The sequence below is a fragment of the Nothobranchius furzeri genome, chromosome 13 (genome assembly GCF_043380555.1).
Source record: "Nothobranchius furzeri strain GRZ-AD chromosome 13, NfurGRZ-RIMD1, whole genome shotgun sequence".
NCBI lineage: Eukaryota > Metazoa > Chordata > Actinopteri > Cyprinodontiformes > Nothobranchiidae > Nothobranchius > Nothobranchius furzeri.
This window is the reverse complement of record NC_091753.1, coordinates 30,179,557-30,204,980: the sequence shown is the minus strand read 5'-3', so window position 1 is coordinate 30,204,980 and position 25,424 is coordinate 30,179,557. Positions and strand designations below refer to the sequence as shown.

Below are 25,424 nucleotides of genomic sequence, written 5' to 3'. Positions count from 1 at the left end.
TAGTAATTGATCTAGATTGTAGATCTTTGTCATTTGTAGTTTAGTTTGTTTATATTTATTGAGCTGTTGGCCAATATTTTTTTTTTTTTTTTGCTTTAAGTTTTCATATTTAAATTTAGGTTAGTGTGTTTACACTCCCTCATTTAACAAGGAGTTGTTTTAACATTTTGTATAAACTTGTATATGTAAACCTTTTGTAAAATAAAACATTCATACCATCACTAAAGACCTCATTATTTTACTCACACTGTTTTTTTTCACTATATATTAACCTACCTTTTTTCTCATTTCACTTTGTTGTACTTACACACAAACAGCTAGACTGTGAGTGGGGTTGTAAAAAAACTTTACAATTTGTAAAACTTTGTCAGTCAGAAGATGTTTTGCAATGACCAAGATCAGGAATGACATCATTTAATGTTTGTTTCAAGTCAGTGGATTACAAGCAGCAAATACTAACATGTTCCTGTTGGATTATGTACAAAGTAATCGTTTCTGAGCCATACTAGTCCAGACTAGGCCACTGGAAGCCTTTGTAGTGTCCAGCTTAATCTGGGAAGGCTGCTCTGATGGCGTTCACCACACAAGATGGCAGAGGTTTGCGGATGTGTCGCCCAATGATGCCATGTGTCCATCGGATCATCCGTCTATAAGCAACTTAATGATACTGTCTGCAAAATGAAGAAGTGGAATTGTCAGCAATGTTACAGATTTGTCTTTTGTTTTTAGCAGGAAATTTTTAATGACTATTTTCAGTAGCATTTTGTCAAATATGGATGATGACAGTGATGCACCGTTGCTAAACTTAATACTTATGACATTAGTGGATCAATATATTCTTACTCATTGAACTGCAGATGTAGGGGTCCATGTTGCTCCTTAAATGTTTGATAAGCTAGCATCAATACAAAAGGATTCAAGCAGCCGCCCTCAAATCCAGGATGGCCGGTTACACAGAGGAGATGTGGTACTGGTGGGTCCAGAATCAACAAGAGCTCCCTGAATGGTTCCAGTTCCTGACAACACAAGTTGTGAATAATGCTGTCCATTGGCCCACACTGCCCACACAGACACCTAGTATGCAGTAAAAAAAAAAAAAAAAAAACATAAGCAAATGAAATAAGAATGATCATGACTGAATCTTGACAGAAAACTTTATCCCACAGAACATTACATTATGGCCAATTACTGTCATTCATGCAGCACAATAAGTTACTTATTGTTAAAATGTTAAATTAAGTAAAGCTACAATAGGTCACAGTTGGTGGAGACTTTTTGGGACATTAGATCTGCAACGTTTCATTTGTACAACCAGAATCCCAAACAATATGAAAAGGTTTGTGGAGTAATTATGAATTATGTCATCAGCCTAGATCTTTTTTGCTGAATCAAGGATATTTTCACATGGATGGTTTACCAGGCTAGGCTAATGTAATAACAGCTAATGAAACAACGCTAATTTAACAAAGGGGTGCTAGGGCTATGAAGAACTTGGACCCAAACTTTGTATAAATTAACCATTTTTAATTTGAGTTTAGTATTTTTTGAAGCTATGTGGCTAGGTATTTGATGTAATCTGTCAGAGGACATTTTCTGTCGAAATGTCTTTAAAAATAAAACATGCTCTTACCAGTTAGCATTTCCAAGTCTGTGTGCATTTTGAAGTTCCCACGTTTCTATAGCTCTTCTTTCGCCATTTAAATTACCTCATTCCCTCATGCTGCTGGCTCAAAACCATAAGGCTGTGCACTTTCAGTATTATAAATAACTGTAAATTCGTGTTCAAATTCTGATGCCTCGTCCTGCTGCTGTGAATCCATTGCTTAGTAGATCGGAAATGTTTTCTTCCGTGTGCATCACTTCCGGTTTCCCGCTAGAGGCGCCATTTTAAACCGGATTATCTAGGTAAGCAGAGTTGGATCACTAATAACTCGTTTTATTTTCAAATATCTTCCTTTTATTCAATGAAAATATAAAGTTTAGGCATATTACTATACAAGCACTTCAACATGTGTTTAAAATGAAAGATGGCCTTTAAACCCGACATCGGCTGTCGGGTTTCAAGGAGGAACAGGAAAGGGAGGGAGGGAGGGAGGGAGGGAAGAGCTCGACTGAATTCATAATTTTACATCTTGACATTAGCTGTACAAAGGCTGAGTTTGATAAAGTGAAGAACAACAATTTTCAGAGGTTTATAACAGGCGCGGCGCCAGGTTTTCATTTTTGGGTGGGCCACGGTAATTTTGGACGGGCCTTGATAAGCAGTGACTTAAGTGAAGCAGGCAGGTTGTGCTAGACAAATTAGTTTAAAAAGATGTCATAAATGTTTTCCCCGTCATTTTTATTTCTAAAATGTAAAGTAAAAACTCACAATTTAATTTTCATTCATTTTTCATTAATATTTAGTCTACACCCGTGCGTTAAATGGACCGTCACCATGCATTACCTGCACTTCTAATATGAACCTCTCCACGTAGGACTCATTCATAAGGGTACATGCACGCCGGTATTTTTCACGGTTATTCATGGGGCAAAATCTCCGTCATTTAAAAAAATAAGTAAAAAATCCATCTTAGTAAAAAGCAAAGCATCCAGCCTACCTCTCCAAATGCGTGAAATGTGCGTCACAGCGGCTAGGCGCGCCGCGCACACTGTCAGCTACGTCAGCCCAGACAAGAGCAGAGCAAATAGAGAAAGAATAGAGGATAATTCTGTCTGGATGTGGATGGAGATTACATTTTACAGCAGCCTGATCATCATTTAAATACGTAAACCATCACCTGTCTTCTAGTCCACGCTATCAGCATTATTTTAATTGGTGCCCATCTCCAGCAGTCAATGAGCACTCAGGCGGGGTACACCCTGGACAGAGAGCCAGTCCATCGCAGGGCAACACAGAGACACACAGGACAAACAAACACACACACACACACACACACACACACACACACACACACACCTAAGGACAATTTAGACAGACCAATTAACCTAACAGTCATGTTTTTGGACTGTGGGAGGAAGCCGGAGTACCCGGAGAGAACCCACGCATGCACAGGGAGAACACGCAAACTGCATGCAGAAAGATCCCAGGCCGAGAAGCAAACCCAGGACCTTCTCGCTGCAAGGCAACAGCTCTAACCACTGTGCAGCCTACCAGCGTGTCCAGTAACATATTAATGCTACAATTAAACAATTTCACTTCATGTAGGTTAGGAACATTTCACCTGCCGTGGCCCGACCGCTTCTGCTCCACATAAACTTTGTGTGTGATCAAATGTCTCTACAGGTGCTTTCTGGGCTGAAAAGGCTATTCTGCCTCAGACTGGATGCGTTTCATAATCGGAGAAAATTTTTCCAGGCAGCACATCCCTCAGAGAGACAGGGTTTCCAGACCGTTTCAGTGGGAGGAAATCTTACCGCATCACTGTGGTTCTGCTCTGCGTTACGAACCCCTCGAGATCTTCAGCTCACTGTCCACCGTGTGCGCTGTGAGCTGTGCTGAGCACAGTGTCCAGTATGCTCTGATGTTCTGATGGGGATCTTTTCTGGGTTGATTTAGTTCCCTCTGCAATGTGCGTAACGATTAAAATGTCAGCTCATCTGTGTGCGCATCGTGTGCGTCGGGGTAATTCTTTCAAAACAGGGGCGTGTCCAGGGAGTGGCCTGGGGTAGCACATGCCACCCTTGGAATCTGATTGGCCACCCCAGGTGCCACCACATTAATTTACCTTTAAATAGGCTTTTCATTGTCCACAAAAGGCTTGGGGGTAAAACAAAAAATAGCATAACCATTGGTGCCACCCATGCACAAAGTTGTGCCTCACCTGGGCCACCCCATTTTAAAAGACCTGGACACGCCACTGTTTCAAAACAACCAACATCCTTGAGTTTCTTCGTCAAAATAAACAGTCCAATGGAAATATCTGTAACCTGCCATTTGACAGTTTTGCCTTGTTGTGAAGATTGTTGCAAAGAGAAACAACTAAATTTGATTAACCCCAGAGCCATGCGCACTGCGCTGTACTGACTGTAAAGGGGGGGGGGGGGGGGGGGGGTTTAATCGGATCCTTTTCTTACTTTTTCACCACGGTTTAATGCAAAGTTTCATTCAGTACAAACTTAGTTACACCAATCTAACAAGGCAAAGCCTGGATTTGTATTCTGAACAGTTTAAAACGGAGACATGCGTGACACGTCTAAAATCCGCACCTGCTCAGCTATTATGGAAATTAAACTAAGATGAATAACATGAAATTATTTTAGGCTCAGACAACATGCCCCACACTTTTGAAAGCTTGCAATGCACCTGGTTGGCGGTATGACTTGGTTCCACACTAGGTTTGATGTGAAAAATGCAGAACATTATGGTGCCATGTTTAAATACCGTTTAATCTGCTGTTTGGAAGCATAGAAAAATGAATAAATAAAAGGAAAACCAAGGCAAATTAGTTTATAACAGTGTTGGGAACAGTACTTTAAAAAAGTAAATAGTTACTAATTACTTTGTCAAAAAGTAACTCAGCTAGTTACTGAGTTATAAGATCATTAAAGTAACTAATTACCAAGAAAAATAACTATTTCATTACTTTTTCATAAAAATATGTAAGAAAAATGGAATCCTCTTTGTATTGAACTCACTTATTTCACTATAAATGGCTACAATACTAAAATATGAATGACTAAATGCACTTAAACATAATAAAATGTACGTCAAATAGTTTATTATAAGATTGAAAATGTGAAATAAAAGGGCATTTAACAGGAAAAACTACAAACAGGAAACACTAATCTAAACAATTCAAATGTCACTGTGTGATAGGTAACAAGACCTCAATCAACTAAAATGTATAATTGCAAAAATTTACACAGTATTCTAATTGTTCTAGTTGCACTCAATTGGGCGTTTTAATTAGAATTTCTGTTGCTCATAATCTATAACAGCCTATCTATAAATAAAAACACTCATAAATGACACTATAACAGACAAATCTGATCGAGGACATAAATTTACTAACTTGGGTCTGACACGAACACAGAAGTGCTGACGCTGGGTGGAAAAGACAGTTCTTAAAACTCCTACAGTCAGTGTTACAGCAGGACTAAGGACACGGTCAGGAACAGGTTCCAGTTGGATGAAGTAGGGAGATCGTAACGAGAAATTAATGAACTGACGTCTGGCGGCTGAAAGTCGCGCCCAGTAGCGGTTTTAGGCACGGGCAGACAGGGCAGTTGCCCGGGGCGGCATTTTTTCATGACACAAAAGGGGCGCACAAGCGCGGAGTAAAAAAAAAAAAGGAAATCTGCGCCGCACCGAGGTTTTCTATTATCTGTCATATGACAGTGTCTGGATTGGAAACAGCAAGTTGGCGCCCCCTGCAGCTGCAGGCGCTCCTGCTGACTGAGAACGTTCACGTGCACCGTGTGTATATGAAGAACAGGAAGGGGAGGGGTGCGGCGGGGGAATTCACCTCTGCGTCTTTCCCAAATGAAATGAGCGTGCAGGGGCTGAATCAACTGTATTAACATGGCTAAAGTCAATCACATCTTAACGTTCTTCCATATTTCATTCATAATATCATAAACACAGGCCTATCATTCTTTCAGGTTTCTCTGAATTGTGTGAAATGGCCGAATAAAAAAAGGAAAAACAAAACGATTTTGTGGTCACCCCCCTATCAAGGTCAAATTGTTTAGTCCTGACTAAAGGAAACTTATTGAGTTAAGAGCCAAACAGAAGAGATGAACATAAAAAAGCTAAAACCAACAGGTGCCCGATTCAGGGGGAAAAAAAGAAAAAAGAGCAGAAAGATAAAGGTATGTAGCTCTCATGATGCATGTTTTCAATTTTTTGAACCAGTTAACTGGGATTTTAACGGTTAAATGCGGTCAACTAATTGCTAACAGAGCTAATAGGGCTGAAATATTTAAACGAATATTCAAATGGTTTGAAAAAAGTCCTTGAATCGTTTTTTACTGATTCAAACTAGGATTTGTTAAATGCTCGCTGCAGCCTGTGGCCTGCCTGAACAACAACAAACACATGTTGATCATGTTCACATAATAATAAATAAAACAACTCTACAAGCAGAAGAAAACACCCCAGTCACCACTAACTATCCTGTTTATTTATTGCAGATGGCTGCACTGATTATTTTTTACATGATTTGCTCTGTAAAAGTTGGCATTTTTGGTAGTCTACAGTTTTTTATGTCAGTTTAAATTACAATTTCAGAGGCAATTGTAAAATATTATGGATCATGAGATCTTTTGGAGATCTACCCCAACTTTTGGACTGCTCTGCCAGTCACTGTGGCTCAAGCTGAGAGGAGCTTTTCAAAACTTGATCAAGTCATACCTGAGGTCAACTATGTTTCAGGGGCGGCTCACTAACCTGGCTCTGATTAGTACCAATCACTCAGTAGGGGAGCAGATTTCATATGATGACATTATTGATGACTTTGCATCAAGGTTAGGTTTTAATTTTAGTTTGTGTTTTCTGTTCTAAGTGCAGTGCTGTAGTGATTATCTTTAGTTTGTTATGTGTGAAATATTTTTGCTATTTAGAATATTTATTATCTATTATGTTCATATATTCTTAATATTTAGTTATTGTTTGTTTTTGTATAATTGATTCTATATATTTTGATACAGTATATAATGTATAGTGCTTTACATTCTGACAACTTCATAGTAATTAATGTAAATATGTGCAACTTAGAAAAATGAATGTTCAATAGTCGTTCTAATAAAACATGCCTGTTTGTAGAAAACATGCGTGTGTTCATGCAGGTGGGGTGGTGTGGTGGTGGTGGTGGGGGGGGGGCAGTTGGGGGGGGGGGGGGCGCTCAAAGGGGGCCTCGCCCGGGGAGTAATTCGATGTAGAACCGCCACTGGTCGCGCCAAGAAGGGTAGAGCTGCAGACCCACAGACCGCCGAGCAGATTCACGCCTGCAGCAGCAAATCTGTGGGTCTTCGAGTCTGCAGCTTGATCACATCTTCCTCATTCCTCACTGGCTGCGATGTGCTTGGATGTAAAAATCTGCTCCTTTAGCTCCTGATCAGCTGACAGCTTCAACACACCGTGCTGCCAAATTACTGTAAGGCACACACTTTCTTATCAGTAACAGCTTTAGTAACCTTGCTGTCTTAAATGCTGTTATTCCCATCACTGGTTAAAAGCAACACACGTCTACCACTGGCTCCTTTTGCCTGGCAATGTTGATGTTTTACCTCCACAAAAAACTCAAGCCTGGAGGAGTTCTGCCATGTTGTGGAGTTGCTAATGCTAACGGCTAGCTTCTAATAGCCAAGACATGCTCTGCTCTCTGCTGGACGCTAAATCAACAACAGCCTTCCCTGGTCAAGAGCCAAGATGGGTGAATTCCCGAATGCTAATTTTTAGTGTGACGTAGATCTGTTGAGCTTTTCTAATCCAAGTGTTTCTGTGATTTTCAGAGATCCTCAGTGCATCTTGTTTTGCTTGTACGTAGCTAACAGATAAAAGGTCGGCATGTGGGATGCAGATCCATGAATATGTAGATGCCACATTGGGTGCTGGAAAGTGCAACTACGTTGTCGCCATGTTGGGTGGGTCTCCTCGATTTCCAAACCCAAGTGGAGTCAATGCAGGGTGAGCAACGATGCCCATTTTCGACAGCATGCAGTTGCAACAACCGGCATACTATTGAAAACATATCAATTGGGACTTTTCTTGGAATTTTCTAGCCTACATGTTTGGATTTTACATTTAATTTTATTTTTTTGTTTATTTTATGCAATTATATTTCTATTTTAACTTTAATACCATACTATAAGTCTGATTTTGCAAAACAGCATGATAAAATGTGTTTTTTAGTTGGATAAGCACCTTCCTCAGTAGAAATAAATAAATTAGGGGTGAATAAAGACCCATCAAAGATGGCGGCCGGCCATTACGGCAGCTCCAGTAGGCAGCAACAATCCACAGGGCATCTGTGTACATGATGTGTGCAGATCTGCTTCTTTATAACATTTGCTGGATTTTTTCATCATTTGTTAATACCCACTAGAAACTCTTGCCACTCTCTGCAATCTGTCTGCCTGCATCAGCTGGTAGTAAAATAGAGAAGTCAGGAGAAAAGAAAATGTTTAAATATTTTTCTACTTTTGCTCCTGGCCGCCATCTGTGTTCTGTTATTCATTTTGTTTTTGATCCTGCCACATTTTTACAAGCGGCAATTAGACTTTTGCAAGTTGAATCATCTGCATCTGCGTCATAGTCATGGTTAATCCCCACAGCAGATATAAAACAGAATCAGCATCCAAACTGAACATATTCTCATCCATTTCCAGTAAAACAGCGCTAATAGACATCCCTTGAATAACATCTTAGAGGGCGTAGTGAGGGGGGCATGTGTGCATCGACGAAAATCAATTCAGCAGCCTGAACTAGGAAGACAAAGGCTAAAATAACAGGAGAAAGTAGAGCGTGAAGTTGAGCAAGCAGAAAATAATATAGTTCTGAATCTGTTTTGAACTGCATCTATGTTCCAGTTGTCCATTTTCTTCTAAATCACCTCTCATCTCATCTGCTTTCCACCTTCGTCCCACATCACTTATCTCTGTAGCTGATCAAAGTTTAGCTTTCGACCAGCACAAACTGGTCTGTTTTGTAAACCACAGAATACATCTTTACTGGAGGACACAAATTGCACAGCAAAAATTAAGACTTCATTCCCTTTAAAAATGTTTTAGAAGCAAAAAAGACAAAAAGTTACAGAAAATAGTGAGGAGGTGATAAAACAGAATAAAATGAGAGCCCAAGAAGAAAGAAACAGCCTTAGAAACCAAAGAGCATGCTGAGGTAAATTTGGTGTAGGCTGTGAAGAGTTTGATGGTGATGACAGTGGGCCAGAGACCGGAGGGTTGCCTGTTGCATCCTCCAGGCAGAAAATCCTAAGTAAGCAATTAGTGATGTGTCGGTCGCGAACGAACCGGCTCTAAGAGCCGGCTCTTTGAAGTGAACGACGGGAGCCGGCTCGTCATTGGGAGCCGTCCCCTCCCCTCCCCCCTCCCCTCTTTCTTTGGTGAAAGCTACAGGCGATTGGTCAACATGTGTAACTGCGTGTCCAGACTGTCCACACACAGAGCAGTAGGGGCGGGAAAGAGGGAGGATCAGACTCAGACACAGCAGAGCACATGCAGGTGGAGGGAGACGAGAGGAAATGAGGAGGAGGAAAAAGGCGAGAGAGAGGAGAGTGCGACGACGACGGTGAGAAAATGAGCCCCAGCAGTCAGAAAGTGGAGATTTCTTAAAGTGTTCAGTTATTAAATCCATAGAAATGACAAATATTTGCATTTTTTTACATTAGTAAATCATTTTACATATAGTTTTGCATTATTTTGGTTATAATTGTACTCTATGCAACAGAAAATCTGAGGAGCCACTTGGGAGCCGAAAGAGACGGCTCTTTTTGGTGAGCTGAGCCAAAAGAACCGGCTCTCTAAAAAGAGCCGTAATTTCCATCACTATAAGCAATAAGTGCTGAGGGGGTTTGTTGGCATTTCAGGGCATTTTGGCTGCCAACTCTAGACCTATTTACTGAGGAACCTGATTTCATTTAAAAATATGCTAAACATTTGCTTTCCGGTGATGGGTGACTGACGGTCCTTATATAGAAAAAGGAACAAATGTGTCAGAGAGCTGATAAACCTATACAAAAAGCATCAGAATTAGGCAAAAAAAAAAACATTGAAATAAGCCTAAAAGTTTGCAAGAGTTCACAAAAGTAGAAGAAATTGAGTTATTTGAAGAGAAGAGATAATTTTGAGGCATTTCTATATTTTAATAAGTGCTGCTGTGGTTTTAAGCCTCTTCTTGCTGTAAAATATGTAAATCTTTCCTTTTTAATGTTATTGAATCCAAGTCCTGATTGATATCCCTGTGATTGGAATTTTCTAATATTTTCTACCTTTTTTTCCCTGTATTTATGTTTTTACTGTACATAATTGTTCCAGCATTACTTTAGGTGAAGGATCACAAGTGCACACATTAGTGAACTTGTCCTGTTCTCTGGACTTTGTTTACGTCTGTTTTACTATACCTCCTCCTTCACTAGAGCTCTGCTCATTCTTTTTCTGAGCTGTGAGGACAAGAGTCCGCTACCCTGCAGGCGTGCACAGATAGGACAAAGGAACTCTGTGCAGGTCCAGTGAGAAGACAGTTAATAATTCAGGTGATGAAAAACTTTTTTTCTTCTTTTTTTTTGTTAATTAAAGAAGTGTTAGTCGACGGTGTGTGCACACATACCTGTGACCAGTGTTTGTGGAGGCTGGAATGCAGCACAGAGGACATTGCCACCATGTTGGACGCCTCCCTTCCACTCAGTGAGTTCAACATCAGACTCTGAGCTGGGCAGTAGGTGGAAAGCTGTTAAAGTACTAAAGAGACAAACACAGAAACAGGAGGTCCTACCGTCCATCACTGTGTCAAATTCATGAACTGAACAGGGAATCTGGGAGTACCGTATACTAAAGTAGTGTTCAAAATTAATCAACATGAATAAAGATCCCACATAAATTTGCTCCAAGACCCTCACAGAAATCCGAGCTTCTTCGCTTATAGCAGCCTGAGCAGATGATAGGTGGGCATCGCCAGAGCCAGCTTGTTTTCCTGAAATGGCTCATTCTGGAAGGCACTGAAAATGTCAAGCTGCAGATATTGCCCTATATGAAAGGGATTTAGTGCAAATAATTCCATAAACATGTTTTGTTTTGATCATAGAACTATTATAACTATAAAAAATTCATAGTATGTTCCCTTTAATATGTACAGATTATTTGCTCTGCTTTGTATTGTCTAAATGTATGGGGAAAATCGTATTTCAGGCTCTGGCCCAGATCTAGTCTGATTCTCCAAACTGAGATAATTCAGAAAGCTGACTACAAAATTTGAAGCAATAATTGTTTACAGACTTTACACATAACCCTGCTTTTGCAATAATTTCTGTGTTAGTACTGCACTCCTGAATGTCAGCAGCAACAGCTGTAGCAGCATTAAGCTGAACACAGATGAACAAACTGCTGTAGCGTTGGTAAAAAGTCAAGATGGAAGTGCAGTTGTAGGCTTAGGGGTACCTTTTCTACTTACAAGTTACCAGTAAACAAGATAATTGATTTCAAAGTGCTTCCACTAGTTTATAAATCACTCATTGACCTGGGGCCAAAATACGCGTTGGACCTCCATACCCAGCAGGGTTCTGAGATCCTTTGGGAACAATCAGCTGGTAGAACTCCGAGTCAGAACAAAACAGGGTGAAGCTGCTTCTAGCTACGATGCTGCACAGATGGAATCAGCTTCCTGATGACCTCAAATGTGCCCCAGCTCAACTGTTAAATTTATTCATCATCCTTTGAATAACTGTTTCTTATGTGGCACCTTCTGCACTGTAACTGCTCCCCCTCTCACTTTATCTTTTTTTTATTCTTAAATCTGAAATTAATTGTGTGTATTTTAGTTGTGCTGCCATGCTGTGCTGATATTCTTGCTAATGGAAAGAACATTGAAGTGCCTCTGTGTGTGACATGTGCTATAAAAATAAAGCTGCCTTGCTGTGCGTTATTTGCAGCAGTAACTAAAGGAAATGTGAAGAGGAAGGAGGAAAAGTACGGCAACAGCAGCAGTACATACAAGGTTTGCATTGTGTTTCATTTGGAGTAAATTTGATGGACAGAAGTTACATTTCTTTGTTGAATCAGTCCAAGTTAGAACCATCATAGGTCCTTTTGTACTGAAATCTAGAACAGTCATGATGGCCAGTAACAAACTCACGATCCTTTATTCAACAGGAAAAAAATGAATATGCAAAACTTTTAATGTTCGCCATCTCAGGACAGATTTCAGCACAAATGCAAATGTTTTCTTTTTGTCATCACAGCACTTTTGCATTTGGCTGTTGTGTAAATACACAAAATCAAACAATGATGTGCTGCGTGGCTTCCAGCCGTCCGTCAGCGGGATGTGGATATTTCAACCTGTGTGAGATTGCTTGGACAGCTAAGGAAAACGGGACTTTGAGTCAGCTGCCGTGTGACACATGGCCGTGTGTCTTAAACTGAGAGATGTGTTTATGTGAAAAAGCAGTAGATGATGTGAGTGATGAAAGTCATGATGACACTACTTCCTTTTACTGCTGCTGTTCTGTCGCCTTGGTTTTTTGTACCCAATGTCATCTGTGTGTGTGTGTGTGTGTGTGTGTGTGTGTGTGTGTGTGTGTGTGTGTGTGTGTGTGTGTGTGTGTGTGTGTGTGTGTGTGTGTGTGTGTGTTACTCATGAGGTAGGGACCTAAATCGGGCCTTCCTTTGAACTACAATAAAAAAAAACGTTAAACCTGGGTTACAGTTAGAAACAGTTAAGGATTGAGGAAGGTGTGTGTGTGTGTGTGTGTGTGTGTGTGTGTGTGTGTGTGTGTGTGTGTGTGTGTGTGTGTGTGTGTGTGTGTGTGTGTGTGTGTGTGTGTGTGTGTGTGTGTGTGTGTGTGTGTGTGCGTGAGAGAGAGAGAGAGAGAGAGAGAGAGAGAGGGGAAGTTGTATAACTTGATGACAGCATGCCGCTGAGCTCGGTTCACTGTGTGAAATGATGATGATAATGAAGAGCAGATGTGATGTGGTTACACAAAGGAGATGCACACACATTTGCACAAATCTGAGGTGGTGACGGTAAAGCGAATGTGAGCGCCCCGGAGCGTTCTGACTTGTTAGGGTCCAGATGTCTGGTTGGCTCTGAGTTGTTGGCAGGCAGACACAGCAGGAAAGGACAGACAGAAGCACACACACACACACACACACACACACACACACACTTCTCCATTTCTATCTATGTGAGGACAACCTTTGATTTTTAAAAAGCATCTCATTTTACCCACAAACTTACCAAAGAATTAGTTTAAATTGGATCCTAAACAACATCAAACATTGAGATAAACCGAAATTTTCATGCATAAAATTTAGGCAAATTTCTGCATATGTAACATTTCAGTGTTCTCTATAACATTAATGAGCAACTGAAATTCCCAGCTCATACCTTTTCCAGCCCATCACCAGTACTCTACTCCTCAGCAACAGGACCTGTGAGATGGATGCAGCTCCACCCATTCCAGCATTCATCCTGAGAAGGCAGTGACCGTTGAAGTCCCACACCTGAACAACACACACACTGATGACCAACAGCCATTTATTCTATTAACTCATTTGATGTTTCTTCTTATCTGGGTCATAAGTGCAGCAGTCCTAGCAGGGACGTGCAGCTTTTCCTCATCTACCAGCTTCTTCAGTGGGGTCCCAATGTGTTTTCAACCTATTAAAGTCTGTTCCCTTTCAGTCGATTCACTCTGTACGATGGTGGCCTGGCTGAAGACCACCTTTTCGGTGGCCTGGCTGAAGAGACATCTAATCACACCTGAAAAGGCAGATGAGCATGACACCAGGTGGTGGTGGCCCCGCCTACCACTTATATTGCCTCATTTGACAGTTCTTACCCTCTTCATCATGCCTAAAACTAGCTGCGCTGTTGAAAAATAGCTAAACCGCTCACTGGCTTGACTAACTACCAGAGGTGTGGACTCGAGTCACATGACTTGGACTCGAGTCAGACTTGAGTCATTATATTAATGACTTCTGACTTCACTTGATAAAATCTATAAAGACTTATGACTTGACTCAGACTTGAACGCCAATGACTTGCAACTTGAATCGACTTACATCTGTTGAATTGATGATGACTTAAGCATATTTGACATTTTAGCACAAAAGTGGCACGACGTGGACAACAGTCCTAAATCATTCTGGGTGTGATCTTGTACTACTAAATGCAGCAGCACTTTGTTTATAATCAATTTTGGTTGCACTTTCTGCTTGTTTGAGCAAACAAATGAAGCTTTAAGAAGCTTTAATTGTGGAAATTATCTATTATCATTGTCATTAAATTGAAGTTTGACAGATGACTTGAATATGACTTCAAAATTCAAAGTTACAGACTTGGACTTCCACAACATTGACTTTGGACTCGACTTGGACTTGGTTGTCTTTGGCTTGGACTTGACTCAAAACTTGACTGAAAAGACTTGTGACTTACTAAGCAGTGACTTGGTCACACCTCTGCTAACTACTGCCTTCTGGCTAGTGTTTTTGCCCACCGAGCGCCATCTTTCATGGTTCTTCAGCTTCTTTGCCTTCTTGCTGTCAGGTGTGCTGCTCCGCTGTGTGTCTCGCCATGAGCACCGTGTTAGACGCCACTTCACAGACACACGCTTCATGTCCCTGTCCTCAGGGCTGTGGATTTTCTCTTCACAAGAAGGACCTACACGAGGCATGCCCGGTTTGTTTAGGAATTATCCATGCCAGGAGAGCTCTTGTGGACACAGAGGCGTGCGAGTTTTGTCGCTAGTTCCACGCTCGAATGCCATGTGAAGTTTCTACAAGGAGGCTTGAAGTAGACTGACCCGCTCCTCCACCTGCACAAAAGAGGTCCTATTTTACCGGGTTTTACCTCCCCTCGGAACCAGAAGAGGTTAGGAACCTTCTGCCGCTGTACCTGGATTTTGTGGCTGAGCTCACGGCATGCTGGGCTAAGCCACCATCCACCTGTACCACGGTCCTGGGTTACGGTCAGTTCTCGGACCTTGATGGTGTCGAGAAGGCAGGATTGGTTAACCTCCCTCCGATGGAACCCTCTCTTGTAGCTAATCTGGCCCCAACTTGCAATAATGGAATAAGTGGACAAACTAATCTACCCTCCAAGCCATGCCGCTTCTCAGCTCCTCAACTTGAGAAGATTTACCGCGCTTAGGCCTTTTCCGCCCGCGTCTTCAGCTCTTCCCCCATGCTTCAAAACTACCAATCGCTGTCATGTTCTGTGCCCCTGAGGTCCCCAGCCCCTTACAGGTTTCCCCCATGTTCCCCCAGTTACTACAACTTCATATTTAATTGTTCCATCTCATTTATTGATTGTCTCCCCAGTATTAGATTCCCTCTTCTTTGGTTCTTGTTCATTTAGTTTCCCCAGTTAAAGATCTAGTGCCTCTAGTTTTAGGTTTATTAGTTCACTTATTTTTAGTCTTCTGTATGTTTAGATTAAGTTAGTATCTCATTTAAAATATTGTGTTTCTGCCCCACATAGTCCCTCCTGCCTCCTGTCAGCCCACACTCCCCTCATACCTGGATCCTGTTTCCCTGATTCACTGCCCTCTGTGTATTTAGGCCCCGGGCTTGTCTTCTGTGGTTGTTGGTTCATTGTCGTTCATCGGCGTTGGTTGTTGCCCCCTGTGCTCCTGAAGTTTTTGAGTTTGTTTCTTGTGCCCCTTCTGGATTTTGCAGTGTAATGAAGTCAATAAGAGGGTAAACTGGATTAAATAAATTGCTTCAGAGCTACAGTGATCCCTCGCTACTTCGCGGTTTGTTTATCACGGATTCACAACTTCGCAGATTTTTTCTTTGGAGCTGTATTCAAGGGAAATTCGCCGATTAGCGGTATTTTTCACAGATTCGCGGTATTTTTCTATGCAAAATATCAAGAAATTCCTGTTTTTCTTCATCAATTTCATCATAAAATGCACTTTTTGTAATAAAACTATAAAAAAAACAAGTAAAAATGTTTTCTATGTAAAGGGAGGGTTTTAAAAGTCTGAATACTGAATACGTACCTGTTAAATAAATACTGTAAATATGGTGTCCCTACTTCGCGGATTTTCACCTATCACGGCCAGGTCTGGAACGCATCTACCGCGATAAACGAGGGATCACTGTATTTATTTTTATTGTCATTACTTGTGACCCATAGCTGTGATAACCTATTTGTGGGGTATTTTTATAATTGTACCTTTTTGAGGCCTAAAAGATGCCCAATTTGTGTTATTAACACTTCATGAATCTCTGTGTTTGCCAACTGTGGCTGTTCATGAAAGGTTGAGCAGAGAAGCTCGTTTGCAGTCAAGGATGTTGATTCCAACCAAACCTCTGTAAGGATGTTGATTCCAACCAAACCTCTGTACCTCTGTAACCTGAGAAGGCCCCGCCTTCTCCATCCTTTGCTAAATAAAACCCCTGGCAAACTGAGAACACATTGGGAGTGACGTGGGAAAAGCCTCGGAGGAGGTTTTTCCCTGCGTTAACTCTCCTTTATTTTGGGGACTCAGGGTAAAATGTCATCCTTGTTGTCAAGAGTGTTTATTTCAGGTTCCAGGGTTATGGAGATTAAATATTTCCCACGTTCAATTACCTAACATTTTGGTGGAGAATGCAGGTAGGCAGAGCTGGTGAGCTGAAGGCTGGAGCAGAGTGGGGGCTGGGTTTCCGCCCAGCTCTTCCGATGACGATTCATGGACATTACGGATAATAATAATCTTCTCTCTCTGTGTGTGTGTCATCCTTTAAGGTAATATGGGATGAATGAAAAATTACCTATCACTATTAATTATAGAATATCACCTGCTTGGTCTTTAAGATGATTAGGCAGAAGATTCTAAGACTCTTTGTTTATTCAGGGACTGTCATCATTTCGTTTAGGATTCAAGAACCATTCAGGTTTGCAAACAAATAATAATTTATTTTACAATTAAAGTAAACATACTTAGTATCATTGAAAAAGATTAATGAAACATTTCATCATTTATAATTATACATGGCAATATTTAGTGATTATTAATTAAAAGGCCTTAGTTATATGATCTTCTTTTCTTCAATGATTATTTTGAATTATAAAATGGTTACTTTAGTTATGAAATCTTCTTTTCTTCTGGGAATAAAAGTTTATCTAACAGAGCTCTGTGCAGAACCTTGGGGAAAAGAATGCTACTGTCATCTTTCATTATCTGATGAATCTTCAGTTCAGCTGATGAAGTCATCTGATTAAAGAGCCTGCATGCAGACATTCCATCTCCTGTCAGGGTAAAATACAGCAGAACGTGTGTAGCCAGGGTTATTTGCTCTGGCCGTGCATATGAACTGTGGGATCTCAAAATCAGTCCATTTGGTGACGTTACAGCTGCTATTAAAGGGACTTTACGGAGTTTTGAATTTTTATGCTCGCGATTTCCCTCTCAGGCCAAAAGCATAACGGCAGCTTCAATAGGAGTCTTGTGCACGAGGCGCGCATGCTGTATGTGCACACTCCTTAACAAAAATAACAGCTGAGACAGTCCCTTGTGTGTGTGTGTGTGTGTGTGTGTGTGTGTGTGTGTGTGTGTGTGTGTGTGTGTGTGTGTGTGTGTGTGTGTGTGTGTGTGTGTGTGTGTGTGTGTGTGTGTGTGTGTGTGTGTGTGTGTGGCCTGGAGGACAGAGGACAGGAGAACGCGCAGCTAATTAATTAAATAATTTGGTTCTGTACCTTTCTCTTCAGCACAGCCGACAAAGGTTTATGATGGGTCAGTCCTCCTGCATGCTCAGATAATTCCCTTCCCTTGCTTGTAAAATTGTTCCAAAATGAAAGTTGAACCCACATATTTTTTACCTGTGAATTAAATGCCGTTTGGCGAGTCTCATATAAAATTTGGGCATCTTACTGTAAAAATATATATCATTAATGTAAAAATGAAACTCTAAAACAATTATGTTCACATACAGAATCGAACCCAGGTCTTCAGCATGATTCCTGAAGTCTTACTAGACAAGCTAAACCACCAGTGATGTCTCCTGTATCTGTAACGTTTATATTCTTGATGACAGCTGAAACAACGTTCAAAGAACGGTTCGGAGGGCTATGCCTGAGCATGAACGCGCATGAAGCAGCCTGCTCGACCCGAGCAGCTCTCTTTTTCTGTGATTTTACAGAAAAACAGGCAATCACAGAAAAAATGCCAGGGCTCATTCTACAGGACCAGGGCATTGCAGGAGAATGTATTAAGAACAAATGTATTATTTCTATACATGTTTTGGCTGTCAAACTTCCATAACGCCCCTTTAAGACAAAGTTCGTGGCCCAGCAGAAACAGACTGAAGCACTATGCTCCATCATCCCCAAGCAAGAGGGGAGGCACACAGTGCCTGGGTCTGACAGAATCTCCTCTCTTCCACCTCAGAGAACAGCCTCGCCAGCAGCAGCAATGGGCTTGGATCCAGCTCGGACCCTGTCTTTCCCTCCTCAACAATCCGCATGGGGTAAAGGCCCTCCTGGGGGCTCGAAAAAATGCTCTGTGAGCTGTAAGAAGATGCCTCAGTCGTCCTGATCTCAGGACCAGTCTTGTTCAGGTTTTACACCTTGTTGGACTACCAAAGCTTGGTTCTCAATGGTTGAAACAGCCCGGTTTAGCTATGGTTCTACCCCCCAGTCCAAAGAGACTTTGTTTACCACCTCCAGTGGGCGAGAGTTGCACTGTCTCCATAAACTTGCACAAAAATGTAATAAAGACTTATTTTTGCACTTGAACATGTGGGGGTGCAATGTGTTTCAACAATGCTTCTCAACTTGCCTCATAAAGCTCCATCAGCCTGCTCCGCTGGTGGACAACATCTCAATTTTCAAATGAACTCCTGTCTGCAATCGGCCTCTGTGGAAGCAAGAAAAGCTGTTTTTCCCATTCTGCTGTAGAACAACAACTCTTCTCCGGTGGCATCCATGATGCCAGAGAGAGTATAAGGAACCACCTTTTGTCAAGGTTTTTGACAGGTCTATTGTTCTTTGACCCTTATGCCCTTTCCCCCTGCCTCACCATAAATCAAACTTGATAGGTGTATTGTTAGTAGTCCCCTTTTGTGATATGGTCTTTGATTACCCTATATGTCAAGAAATGAATTGATGACTGTTGTGTAATGACGCATGAAGTCCCCTATAGTGAAAATGCATAATGATGATTTGCTTTGATGTATTCAATCTGCAACCCATATGTCAAGAAACGAATCGACGACTGGTTTGTGTTAGCCTCACAGCCCCTCCCTTTCATACGTGAGACCCCACATCCCTCCCTCCAACGCTGCTTGCCTTTTTAAAAGCTCAGATCCATTTCAGTAGACAGACTGAGATCGTATCAGAATGGTGAAAGGCCGAAGAAATACCTCTAAGAAAATGGTGAAGCAAGTGCCTACAGCCAATGTTGCAACTTCTACCCATTAGGTGAAAGAGGAGAGCCAAGAGGGGATGGATAAAGTGTCTACAAATGATGCTTCAACTTCTACCCAAGAGGAGGAGAAGGAGGTGAAAGAGGAGAGCGTGGACACACCATCGCCGCTATCACAGACCTTGCTCTGTGAAAAATCCATAGTGATCCATCAGCTGCGTGCAGGGGGGGGGGGGGGGGGGGGGGTGCTCCCCGCAAATCTACATTCTACATGTGTAGAGTGCAGCTTCCTCCTTTTGGCGGTAAAGAGTCCTTGGAGCAAATATGGCCGCTGGAACCTTACGGCTATACCGGTAGTTTTGGGTACCGGTTCAGCTATGACACTAAGGAGCTGTGTCTAATCCATGATGCGGCTGAGGACGAACCTCTCAAGCCATATTTAGCGCATTCAGCGGATCTCTCCAACAACGACTGAGCAGTGCTTAACCTCGCAGTTCCACGCAGGGTGTACAAAGATGATCGTGAGAGACCTCGTCCGGCTGTAAAACGCAGCAAGCTGCAAGCTCTTCCATTGTTGGATGAAATCCAGAAAGCAGTGATAGCTTTCAGCGCTTCATGGTAGGGGCTGGAGGATGCGTATGGGCAGTGGATGTTCAAGGCCTCGGTCCGTGAGAGAGGATTTGAGCTCTTTTTAGTGCTGGAAAATGTGCATGCTGAATGCGGTATTTACCGCCTTTTACAGGTTGTACCTTTTGGGGCCTGGTGTGAGAAAATAGAAGAAGTGGGGGATCGTATCACTTCACTTTTTCGTACCAGCCGCTGCTGGAAAGACATTCTGACGCTGCGAAAAAAGCTGGAATTCTAAGCCCCGCCTCAAGAGGAGGAGAAGGGGTGGCGGTCACATCATCAAACCACGCCCCCCCACCCAGCACTAGTTATAAAGAGCTTTCAGTTAGAAACCATTTCATCCCAGACGATCTAACGCATCAGCATGATGGGTTTCAACCCTTGATGAACTATGGACACCGGACAGCTTTTCTCCCCAACCGAGCTGGGTGTTAGCAGCTTCATCACCACCGAGATGCAATGGCAGTCCGCGGCCCACGTCATCGCCACCACCACCATGCTTTCCGGAGGATAACTACCCACGACTCCCAACAATCATGGAGGTTCCGGAGACCGTCTCTGCTAACGTACCATTCAGACCCTGGATCGATGAGACTCCGGCGAGTCCTGATATTGCGCATCCTTCAGTGACATCAGTCCCTGACCCGCCGCCGGTTTTGCCTCAACCTGCTCGGGAGGAGGACGGTGTGCAACAGCAGCAGACCATCGACATCCAGAGCACCGGTGAGGATCCTCAGCGTCTGTCTGACTGGGTGTTTTCAGAAGACAAAGGTGGACCGAGTGAAGATGGGGCTTCTTGACTTGGTCAGCATGGCAATCAAAGCTCTCCTACCTACAATCTGCCACGAATGCAAGATTGATCACCCCAGTCAGCGGCAACATGAATGTCTTTACGTAGCTGAAAATGAATTATTTTACGATTTTCACTTTATGGACATCGTTCGCAGGGTTTGAACACCTAAGCTGATTCAGGCTCTTCAAAGTTTTCTCAGTCTGCATGGCTTCCAGCTGGACGCTGAGATCCTGTTCATCATGGCTGTGATGCAGCTGCATGGCTCCAGGGCTGTGATGCCCATTCACAAAGACATTTTTCCGGTGTACGATCGCCTGACCAAAGCTGACCTGGATGCACTGGCTGTGGTGGTGGAGGAGTGAACTGTGGGGGGTACCTATCTCTTCTGCAACTTGTTTTTTCTTTATTATTATAATCATTATATTTGGCGGCTGTTTTCTGCAGTACGATTAGATTTTATATTTGTTATATTTGACTAGATTGTTTTTTGCAGTACAATTAGATTTCATTCCTTATATCTGACTAGCTTTATTGTGTACAATTTATGAAATAAAAAAGATATAATGAGAATATGAACATGTATCATTTTTTTCAAGCATCCATCAGAGATGGAGGAGGCAATGAAAAAGGTTTATTTTTCACCAAAACATCAGGGTAGTTACGGAGGTGTGGAAAGGTTTAGAACTGGTTTACAACAAGAGATTGGAGAGAAAGTTTCATCGGATAAGGCTTGTGATTTTCTCTCAGAACAAGATGCTTACACACTCCACAAACCTGTGAGAGTTCATTTTCCGAGAAGTAAAGTTTTGTCTCAGGGTCACTAAAGCAGTTTCAAGCTGACTTATGCGACATGCAGGCCTTGTCAAAATGAAACGACGGTTTTAATTACCTATTAACCGTCATAGATGCATTTTCAAAGAAAGCCTATGTATGAGCCCTGAAAAACAAATCAGGGAAAGATGTTACAGAAGCTTTTGATTCAGTTTTGAAAGGCAGTGGTATCCTTAAAAAACTGCAGACGGATGCTGGTAAAGAATTTTTTAATAAGAAATTTGAAGCCCTCATGAAGAAACACGAAATTGTGCACTTTGCCACAGTCAGCAGCGTAAAGGCCAGCGTTGTGGAGAGATTTAACAGGATAGAATGTAGAGATATTGCCAAAAACACCCATTGCTACATAGATGTGATTCGAGATTTAGTACAATCTTGTAACCATAGCTACCACTCTTCTATCAAAATGGCCCCCTCTGAAGTAAACATGGAAAATCAAAGACAGGTGTTTCGCAACCTTTACGGAGCCACCTCACTGAAGCCTGCAAAGAAAATGAAATTTAAAAGGGGTGACGTTGTGAGACGTTGTGTTTTTGATAAAAATTATGAGCAGAGTTTCACACACGAGCTGTTCACAGTGGATGAGTGTCTTCATCGATCGCCACCGGTTTATAAACTCAAAGATTTTGATGGGGAAAAAATTGAAGGGTCATTTTATGAAGCCGAGTTGCAGAAAGTAAACCTTTCGACCGAGAGATTCTTCCAAGTTGAAAAAGTTTTAAAACGCCGGATATTTCGAGGAGAGAGGCAAGTTTTCGTCTAGTGGCTCGGCTGGCCCCTGAAATTTTCCAGTTGGATTAAGGCCTCACACCTACATGATGTTTAAAAAAGAGAGACAATAAATAAATAAAAACATATGGATCGGAGACAGGAGAAGGGTTTATATATATATATAGGTCCCATAGAACCTTCATTGCACCGTGAATCGAATGAAAGGGAACATTAGGTTATGTAAATAACCACTGTTCCCTGGAGAGGAACGAGGTCAAACGTATGGCTGCCCCCTTTGCAGCCTAGCTCGGTGAAGAGCAGCTATCGAACTGTAAAATGAGGGCGACACTAGGCATTATAAGTGGTGGGTGGGACCACAACCTGATGCCATCCTCATTTGCCTTTACAGACATGATTAGATGTTTTCTTCAGCCAGGCCACTCGAGGGCATGATTTCCCATAACACCTTCAATGTACCTCGTTCCTCTCCTTCAGTGGTTATATGCATAACCTAACGATTTGACTCATTTACGGCATCAGTTCTATCTTAAAAAACACGTTTGCATGATTAGATGGCAGATTAAAATGAAACAAGTGAGCTTGGTGCTACGATTCCACGGTGCATGCATCCACTGAGACGGCTCAGTTGCTATATCTCTCATTGTCTCACAACAACTTTGCATGATGACGCAGATTGTGCCAGTGTTTATGGCATTTAACAAAGAAACACTGATTGGCTCAATGGGAACACTGTAATTAAAAGGTCAAAATTTCAAATTCTGAATGGTATTAACTGCTGCACCATGGGTTCAGAGTTAATGAAAATTGGATGATGCTTTTTATTGCTAATTGGCCCAAAGGGGAGGGGGGGGGGGGCAGCTTCTTCTGCTGAAGATGACATGTGGAGTTGTTTCAAATGGCGGTGTGAGTATTCCTGCCTCTGCTCACTCATGCGCAGGAGCACTCATGGCTGCACCCTCACACGAGAGCTCGTGGGGTCAGAGCTGATGTGGTTGATTATATTGATTAATTGCAAAATGCATAATTATTCTCTTTGTTTTTTAGGTCTGGAGTCATTATGTGGTGACAATGTCTCTGCAGCATGTCTCAGAACATCTTGTGTTAAAATAGGTTGGTTTTGAAACCAAAAGGAAAACAAGAAGATGATCTTGTTTGCAATTGTTTTATTTTGCTTCTTGGATTAGATCTCAGATCAGTGTTGTTTGCACATTAATTAAATAGCGAGTGTCCCAAAAAGTAAAAATGTAAAAAAGTAAGATGAAGTAACATTTATTTGTAGACCACTGGAAAGCTGCAATATGGAAGAGGTCCAGTGGATGAAAGGAATAGTTTTGATTTGTGCTTTGAAATCCAAAGCCAGATTTGAAAATATGTCATCATCCATGACTGGAACAAGTTTAACTTCGCATTTAAAAATGAAAATTAAGGGTGCAAAAGTCTTGAACCATTGGTGCTGTTGGCTGAGACTAAACGCTTTCGCTTGGCTGCAATGTCTATTTTGACACCAACATATTTTTGTAATTTAACCTATGTTTATCATCTTTTATCATTATCTTATTTATCTATCAAAATGGAAATCAGTCAATAAGGCAGTCCACTATACACCATCAAAGAAGAAGGAGAATAAACTTGTCCATTTTTATATACGGAACTCAAGTACCTCTATCTGCTTTTGACTCAAAGAATTGTCTAAGACAGCATAGTCAGAAGTTAATGCCAAAGCCGTGTCAGTCGAGCACCATTTTTCTGTTGGATCTCTGGTGTTATTTCCGCCCACGGTCCCTCTACAGACGCTGTGATCGGCCCAACCCATAATTGTTTGTGTCGATGGTAGAACCTGCTGAGGCTACAATGGAGCGTGGCTACACCGACCTGCAATGCTACGGCTGGTTTAGATCGCTTGACTATTAGTCTGTGTGAGTTCACTCACTTTGACCTGTCCATCAGCACCTGCAGTAAACAGCCGAGTCTGTGTAGCATCCAGGTCCATGGTGGAGATTGCTGTGTTGCCATGGCAATGGTCGAACCGTTTGACCATTTGGCCCGTGTCAGAAACCCAGCTGATTACAGTGGAGCCAGAGTCACTGCTGACTACCTGCAGGGAGAGAAGTGGAAGAGACTGGATGTCAAACATCGATAATTTGCTGCTTTATTGTTCCCACATTTTTGTATTTTTGACACTTTCTTAAAGTTTTTCTCAAATCTGTATCATTTTCTACACTATCCACACCTGCTTGAGCAGACTGTTGTACAACACACAGGTGACGGGGTATTTATGGCTGCTGGTCCTCCCCTCTCCCTTCACAGTCTCCAGCAGGAGAAGCTGGCTGTCAAATGTAAGCAGAAGTCGCTGATGCTCCTCTTGGAAGAGCAGATTCACGTGTGTATCCTCCCGTGTCTTCGGGAAAATGCCTGTCATACGTTGAACACACTGCAGGCTGGACACGTCCCAGAGACTCAACACCTGGACTTGTGATAGAATAGCTGACTTTGTTAGGTTTTAGAGCAGCCGCACTATAAAGGCACCATGACTATTTCTATTTCTGCATCATTAGTCAGTCTCTGTGATTCCAGGAATAGTCGAGTCAGAGAAACTCTGCCATATTTCTAGAAGGTATGAAATCAGATGACTGTTTCTGTTTCGGGAAGCCCTCCAGAGAAACCGAGGTAAAACATTTGGAGGTTGTTGATTTGGCAGATGTTGTCTGAGCATAGGGCAGATGGAGCATAAATCACCTCTAAAATATTTATTCTCTTTGGAAAAAACCAAAGACGGGGCAAACATGCAGAATGCTGCAAAAGGAAGCTCGGCAACAATATCCTCTCTGCATCAGTATGAGGATTGCGCTCAAAGGAAACGTGGTATTTTGATATAAAAATAGTGGAAACCATAACCTCCTTCATTTAAGTTAATTACTACAAGAATTTCAAATTAATCCTAGACATTTTAGTTTATTTCATCAGAAGACTGCACACACAGATGCCAGTGGTGCCCGCAAGGGGTAGCCAGGGGGGGCCAGGGCCAGCCCTGAAAAATTGTTGGCCACCCCAATTGTCCCCCTATGGAAGACCACCTCCATTAACTCATTCACTGCCAATGACGACTAAAGTAGTCATTTGCATTTTTTTATTGTGTGGGCATCGGAAGAGCCCCCGCACCGTGAGAACAAACATCTCAGCTCTAAAGCCGATCTTCATCCATGTATGTCACACGTCACATGATCAGGAAGCAGAAAATCCATGTGTTAGGAGATCGTTTTGGACCACTGCTGTAAAAAAAGTGAGGGACGAACCGGAAAAGCTTCTGCCGATCACATTTCAACAACAGATTATGAAACAACAGATAAAGCTCAAAACGTGCAGATTCTTCCTGATGTAAGAGGGGAGTCTACCTTTTGTTTTGGTTGTTTTGGTTG

The 25,424-nt window shown here is 42.0% G+C and overlaps 1 protein-coding gene across 1 annotated transcript in view; it reads right to left on the bottom strand.

Moving 5' to 3' along the window:
- The window catches only part of LOC107380634 (cilia- and flagella-associated protein 337), a 97,864-nt gene that overhangs the window by 52,719 nt on the left and 19,721 nt on the right, over positions 1 to 25,424 (bottom strand). Inside the window, exons 9-14 of the mRNA XM_054743309.2 lie at positions 24,239 to 24,472; positions 23,939 to 24,103; positions 13,061 to 13,176; positions 11,195 to 11,316; positions 10,954 to 11,023; positions 10,289 to 10,419 (exon numbers count right to left, since the gene is read on the bottom strand). Coding sequence (XP_054599284.1) covers positions 10,289 to 10,419; positions 10,954 to 11,023; positions 11,195 to 11,316; positions 13,061 to 13,176; positions 23,939 to 24,103; positions 24,239 to 24,472 — 838 coding nt within the window. The remainder of the gene's footprint in view (positions 1 to 10,288; positions 10,420 to 10,953; positions 11,024 to 11,194; positions 11,317 to 13,060; positions 13,177 to 23,938; positions 24,104 to 24,238; positions 24,473 to 25,424) is intronic.